This window comes from Streptopelia decaocto (assembly GCF_964273445.1).
Source record: "Streptopelia decaocto genome assembly, contig: HAP1_SCAFFOLD_244, whole genome shotgun sequence".
NCBI classification, from domain to species: Eukaryota; Metazoa; Chordata; class Aves; order Columbiformes; family Columbidae; genus Streptopelia; species Streptopelia decaocto.
Window position 1 is genome coordinate 44,396 of NW_028116390.1, and position 7,132 is coordinate 51,527.

Genomic DNA, 7,132 nt, shown 5'->3' on the forward strand with positions numbered 1-7,132 from the left:
ACTCCCACTGACTTCCATTGACTCCCATTGACCCCCATTGATACCCATTGACCCCCATTGACCCCCATTGATTCCCATTGACCCGAATTGATCCCCATTGATCCCCATTGACTCCCATTGACTCCCATTGCCCCCCATCGACTTTCATTGACCCCCATTGACCCCCGTTGATCCCCATTGATCCCCATTGACTCCCATTGACCCCCATTGACTCCTATTGCCCCTAATTGACCCCATTGTCCCCCATTGACCCCCATATTAAATTAGCAGGACTTATTGAGAGGGCTTTAAACTAGATTTGAAGGGGGGGGGATGAAACCAGATGTGGCAGAGGCACAGCCAAGGGCAACATGCTGGCATCTGAGGGCAGTGCTAATGATGCCCTTCAGTCTGCCGACCAAGTGCAATCAATGGCCCAGCTGAAGTGCATCTGTACGAATGCACGCAGCTTGGGCAACAAACAGGAGGAGCTGGAAGTGCTCGTGAGGCAGAAAAGCTGTGATTCAATTGTCATCACAGAAACATGGTGGGATGACTCTCAGAACTGGAGTCCTGCAACGGGTGGATATAAACTGTTCAGAAGGGACAGGTGAGGAAGGAGAGGAGGTGGGGAAGCCATGTATGTTAGGGAGGGTTTTGATTGCTTGGAACTTTATGAGGGTGATTATAGGGTTGAGTGTCCATTGGTAAGAATCAATGGGAAGGGCAACCCAACAGACCACCCAACCTGGATGAACAGGCAGATGAAATATTTTACAGACAGCTGTGAGAAGCCTCCCGATCAGCAGCCCTTGTTCTTATGGGCGACTTCAGCCTACCAGGTGTCTGCTGGAAGCACAACATGGCAGAGTGGAAACAGTCTAGGAGGCTCCTGGAGTGTATGGAAGACAATCCTGACACAGCTGGTCAGTGAGCGGGCCAGGGAAGGAGCCCCACTGGATCTGTTGTTGTAAACAGAGAAGGGCTCATTGGAGGTCCCCTTGAGTGTAGTGATCATGAAATTATTGAGTTGATTATCCTTGGAGAAGTTAGAAGGGCGGTCAGCAGAACTGCTAGTTTGGCCTTCAAGGGCAGACTTCAGTAAAGCCTTTGACACCGTATCCCACAGCATCTCCTGGAGAAGCTGCAGCTCATGGCCTGGATGGTGTATCTGCGATGGGTAAAGAACTGGCTGGAAGGCTGGGCCCAAAGAGTTGTGGTGAATGGAGCCAAATCCAGTTGGTGACTGGTCATGAGTGGTGTCCCTGGGGCTCAGTATTGGGGTCAATTTTGTTTAATCTCTTTATCAATGATCTGGGTGAGGTGATCAAGTGCACTCTTAGTAAGTTTTCAGATGACACCAAGTTGGGTGTGAGTGTTGATCTACTGGAGGGTGGGACGGCCATGCAGAGGGATCCGGATGAGCTGGATTGTTGGTCTGAGGTTTAACATGGCCATGCACGGGTCCTTCACTTGGGTCACAACAACCGCTACAGGCTCAGGAAGAGTGGCTGGAAAGCTGCCTGGCAGAGAGCGATCTGGGGGTGTTGGTTGACAGCAACTGAACACAAGGCAACGTGTGCCCAGGTGACTGAGGGGAGACCTTATCAGTCTGTACAACTACATGAAAGGAAGTTGTAGCATGGTGGGTGTTGGTCTCTTCTCCCAAGTAGCAAGTGATAGGACAAGAGGAAATGGCCTCAAGTTGTGCCAGAGAAGGCTCAGATAGGATATTAGGAGACATTTCTCCATGGAAAAGGTTGTGAAGCAGTGGAACAGGCTGCCCAGGGAAGTGGTGGAGTCACCATCCCTGGAGGGGTTTAAAGGATGTTTAGATGGATTTCTTAGGGACATGGTTTAGTGCTAGAGTTGGGTTATGGTTGGACTCAATGATCCTGAGGGTCTCTTAGAGCTGAAATTATTCTATAATTCTATTGACAAATCAAATTCAGGGCCGTTATTCCCTTTAATGCCAATTACAACCCTGCAGTGTTACGTGAGGTGCCAAGGCTCTCACACACCCCCACATGCATTGGGAGGGACAGCGATGGTCCTGTCCAGGGCAGCCATCCCCATTCACAGTGAGTGTGAGACGGACACACAGACAGCACTGCAGACAGATTCGGTGCCTTTGTGCAAGAAACTCATTCGCACCTCTGAAGCATCACAAGATCTGTCCCTTCTCTATCCAGTAGACGTAGGGCAGCCCATGAATAGGAAGCGCATCACACCGGGGTGTCCATGCATGTAGCTACACTGCCAAATTTCCTTTCTCACTTTTCACCACCCTATTCTCACCCCCTTGATAACACAATCAAGGCACAGACAAACCATTGTCACACCGGGCCTGTCAGCAGCACCTGGTCATTCCTGGAGATCAGTGACATGTCTGCCCAAGTACCTCAGGGGCAGCAGAGACACCATTGACTAAACACACTTTTCCTTCCGGGTCTGTCATTCCCAGCCCTGTTTCTCTCTGTCCTTGGGGACAGAAGAGCTTGCTCACTCTCCTGTTGCCCAATTTCAGCCCTACCTTTCCATCTACCAACCCCTGTAACATTACTCTGCTGCTTTGGCCCAGCAGCGCTGGGGAGGCTGCAGCAGTGCAGGAGTAGCCTGAGAGCGCTTGAAGGGCGGTTTCAGAGGTGGCGGAGGTTTCTGCATAGTGGGAAAGAGCTTGAGAAAGAAATAATGGCCCAAAGTGCAGCTGGGGAGGTCCAGGCTGGACATGAGCAGAAAGGAATGTGATGGAAGGGCAGTGCTGTGGGGGAGCAGGTCAGCAAGGGAGTCTGCATCAGCCCAAGGCTTTGTGCTTCAAGGACCAGCTGGGGAGGGTGGAGAGATCTCAGCAAAGGAAGGAAGATGCTCAGACAGGAGCAAGGAGGGGCAGCAGGGGGGATGTCTCCAGCCTGCAGGGACAGAGGTGCAGGGGATGGACAGCACAGGACAGGCTGTCGTGGAGATGATCACGGGATGGAAAGAGGCTGAAAGCCCCACCAGACATGAGCTCCTTCTCCCCTTGGCTGTGGCTGTTGTCTGCACCTCTGATGCCTGTGAGGAGACACCTTGTCCTTGCAGCACAGGGGCCTCATGGCTCCTTGTCCCCAGCCAGGAACCTGGGAGGTGTGGGACCATAGTCCTGCCCTTGGCCTTGCACAGCCCCACATCACACTACCCAGGAAGGGCCCTGGGCAACATGGGAGGGACAGGATGTAACTTCCCATGGTACAAGGTCCGGGCTTGGCTTTTGGTTAAAGAAACACATCCAGGTTTACTCAGCATCAGAGCCACCTTTACTGTGCTTTTCCTGACTTCCAGTTTTCTTCTCTAACCAAACCTGGATATTGTTTCTCAGTAGGTTCCCTCAGTGGGACCCATTAACATTACAAGAAACTTTGGAGTTTGAATCTAACTTTGACTTCTTGAGAAGTTTCATCACCTTCCTCCAGGGTCTGAGGTCCATGGACTCAGCACCAAACCCACCAGAGGGGTCATTAAAGCGCCTTGGGCTGCTCCTGTGCTGCTGAGCTGGGCTGGGCTCCCGGGACACAGGGAGCTCATGGCAGCGGCAGCGCTGCAGAGAGACAGCTCTGCCCAGGAGCAGCTCCTCTGCACACGCAGCAGGGTGAGGGCTCTGCCTGGGGATCTCAGGAGACGAGCAAGGCAGAGAGAGATTAAAGGTGGTCAGGACTGGGAGGATGACTGAGAGCTCACTGGAGGAGAAACCTTTGCAGCCCTTGCCATGGTAAGTCTCTGGTGCAGGGCAGAGCAGCTGTAGCTCCTGGAGGCATCTCCTGACACTGGCACAGGCACAGCTGGTGGGATCTGTAAGGACGGGGCTCTTGTCAGGCCATGTTGAACACTGTGAAGCCGGGTGAGCACCCAGGGGTGCCCAGGGCTGTCCTGCAGAGCAGGGTCCCTGCACCCCAGGGCTGTGCCGGGCAGGGACTCTGCCGCCTGCCAGGGTCAGCGCTCAGCCTGCCCGGGAGATCCCATGGCAGCAGCTGTGGGGGGAAGGAGCGACCCCCGCAGGGCAGGCATGGAGCTTGTGGGGTGGAAGGGGCTGTGTGGGTCAGGGCTGCTCAGAGCTCCAGATCCCCCACAGACATGGCAGAGGGTCCTTCTGAACAAGGACATCAATACAGGAACAGCTGCCAGGGAAGGAGTCTGTGCTTTCAGTTTTCCACTCTTGCTCGTCTGGGTGTGCAGTGGGAGATGGGGATTTATTTCTCTCTTTGGAGAAGACACTGAGACCCCAGTTCTCGTTAGGACTGGTCTGAGCTGCTCCTGAGCCCCTGCACACACAGAGCTGCCCCTGGGCAGTGCCAGGAGGTGTGAGCAGGACAGAGCTGAGCACACAGCGGGTGGGACGGGGTCTGTGACACTGACAGGGAGCAGACCCAGGGACAGACACACAGCTGCAGGCAGCACAGACATGGGCAGGGAGACTTAACTGCTATCAGAAATGCTGGGGATGGGATTTAGGAACCTCTCTCACATGCTCTCAATTGCAGAAACGTTTCTCATTGCAAGCCCTGGTCTCCTCTCCTCCCCAGCAGACCCTCTGCCCCAAAGCCATGGGGTCCAGGTCACGAGTCTCCACCTCAGCAGCTGGACCTCCAGGTGAAGGGTTCCTGCAACGTGGTACACAAATAAGGTGCTAAAAGTACTTGCTCTCCAGTGTCATTATGTGAGTGGCAGCAGCACAGCCGGGTCAGGGGAAGGTTCCACAGCATGCCCGTCTGCCTTTCTGTCCTTGCTTTATTTTGTGGTAGCACTGCAGTGTCCTTCCCTGTTTCTCCACCTGTCCCTGGTGCTCTTGCTCTCTGGGGTTGGGGTGCGAGTGTCGGTCACTTCTTGTTCTGACATCAACTCAGGGGGTCTTGCCCGAAAGGTATGTTCATGGAAACCAGATGCCCAAGCTGCATTTTAAACAGTGATGGACAGTTTTTTCTCACTTTGTAGGAAGAGAGAATGAGCTGAAATATCCCTCCATCAGGGAGGGGGTTTTACATGAGAAACAGCCTGTTTACTTTCCTCAGAGAAGTCTCCCCTAACTTGTCACTGTCTTTTCCTCCTTGCACAGGTCCTCATGCCCACAGGCAGCCGATGTCCAACAGCAGCTCCATCACCCAGTTCCTCCTCCTGCCGTTCACAGACACACGGGAGCTGCAGCTCTTGCACTTTTGGCTCTTCCTGGGCATCTACCTGGCTGCCCTCCTGGGCAACGGCCTCATCATCACCACCATAGCCTGGGACCAGCACCTCCACACCCCCATGTACTTCTTCCTGCTCAACCTCGCCCTCCTCGACCTGGGCTCCATCTCCACCACTGTCCCCAAGTCCATGGCCAATTCCCTCTGGGACACCAGGGCCATCTCCTACACAGGATGTGTTGCGCAGCTAACTTTGTTTTTCTTTTCCATTTCAACCGAGTATTTTCTTCTCACCGTCATGTCCTACGACCGCTACATTGCCATCTGCAAACCCCTGCACTACGGGACCCTCCTGGGCAGCAGAGCTTGTGTCCACATGGCAGCAGCTGCCTGGGCCACTGGGTTTCTCAGTGCTCTGCTGCACACGGTCAGTACATTTTCACTGCCCCTGTGCAAGGGCAATGCCCTGGGCCAGTTCTTCTGTGAAATCCCCCAGGTCCTCAAGCTCTCCTGCTCACACTCCTACCTCAGCGAACTTGGGCTTCTTGTAGTCAGTGCCTGTTTAGTTTTCATGTGTTTTGTGTTCATCGTGCTGTCCTACGTGCAGATCTTGAGGGCCGTGCTGAGGATCCCCTCTGAGCAGGGACGGCACAAAGCCTTTTCCACCTGCCTCCCTCACCTGGCCGTGGTCTCCCTGTTCCTCAGCACTGCCATGTTTGCCCACCTGAAGCCCCCCTCCATCTCCTCTCCATGGCTGGACCTGGTGGTGTCTGTTCTGTACTCGGTGGTGCCTCCAGCAGTGAACCCCCTCATCTACAGCATGAGGAACCAGCAGCTCAAGGACGCTCTGTGGAAACTCATATCTTAATGTTTTCTGAAGCAATAAACTGCTCATCTGCTTCTACATAGAAGTTGTAATATAACTTGTTACAGGTCCAGCTTGTCATCTGTATTTTCTGTTGTTGTAGATATTTTTTATTCTGATAATGTTGTCATCCCCTTTCGAAATCACTGTCTTCTTTTCTTTTATAACCCCTGGTTGTGTAAATGAGGGCCATGATCTGTGTGTATTTAAACCAAGTAAAGGGCCCTGTATGACTTGATTTTCACTATATCCTTCCTGCAAGGCCTTTTGGAGCTGCAGGGACAGTTTCTGTGATGGGAGGAGGGGAAAAGAGTCCATCATGGCAGCTCTGCCAGGGAGCAGCAGCGCTTGGTCATCCAGAGCTGTTCTGGTTCCACTCCACACTCTCCTCATCCCTTGTGTTGGTGCAAGGCCTGAGTGCTCTGGCAGCTTGGTCACCGTCCTGCTGTGTGTCAGTGCTGTGGGCGCAGGCAGGGACAGGCAATGGGCACTGCTGTGACAGAGCTGGCCTCCGAACAGCCTTTCCAGATAGAAATGGGATCTTCTATGGGCAGAGCTGGAAGGTTCAAGTCTTCAACTACTTACAAAGTTTTCCTCCATAACATGTCCAAGAAAGTAACCCTCAGATGAAACCCCATTGTACATCTGAACAGTGTGTGTGCAGGGCTGGCACACAGCAGTGTCCTCGCACAGCCAGGCTCCTGCCAGAGACCTGCAGGACCAGCAGAGCAGGGGCTGGGCCGTGCCCCTGTGCACTGGACACCCCGTGGAAGGACCCCAGGTCAATGATCATGGAGCTGCCCCTCACAACCACCATTTCCAGCACTGGCTTCTCACCCACAGAGGCTGTTTTCTCTCCATGGATGGACACTCAATGAATAGTTCAGCAGTCCATGTTTGCCTTGTACAGATGAGATGTGACCACGCACTTCATGTCTGTGAGGTGACATGAACCTGAGTGAGCACAAACACCATCAACTATTCCTTTCCATTCCGTGAAAGCCTGTGAGACAGACGAGCTCTTGAGGTCACTTCATATTGGGAGGAACAGTTGGGAACAGTCCACACGCCAGCACCACGGCCGTCGCTTCTAATAGCTGGACTGAAAGCGTCTGAGTTCTGGCCCCGCCCA

The 7,132-nt window shown here is 53.5% G+C and overlaps 1 protein-coding gene across 1 annotated transcript; it reads left to right on the forward strand.

The window, feature by feature from the left end:
• Window positions 1-5,088: 5,088 nt before the first annotated feature.
• Window positions 5,089-6,003, forward strand: LOC309452226 (olfactory receptor 14J1-like; the record flags this gene model as incomplete). Its single annotated transcript, XM_082076898.1, has 1 exon — window positions 5,089-6,003. One exon carries the CDS (start codon window positions 5,089-5,091, stop codon window positions 6,001-6,003), a length of 915 nt encoding a protein of 304 aa, XP_081933024.1.
• Between the last annotated feature and the right edge of the window lie 1,129 nt (window positions 6,004-7,132).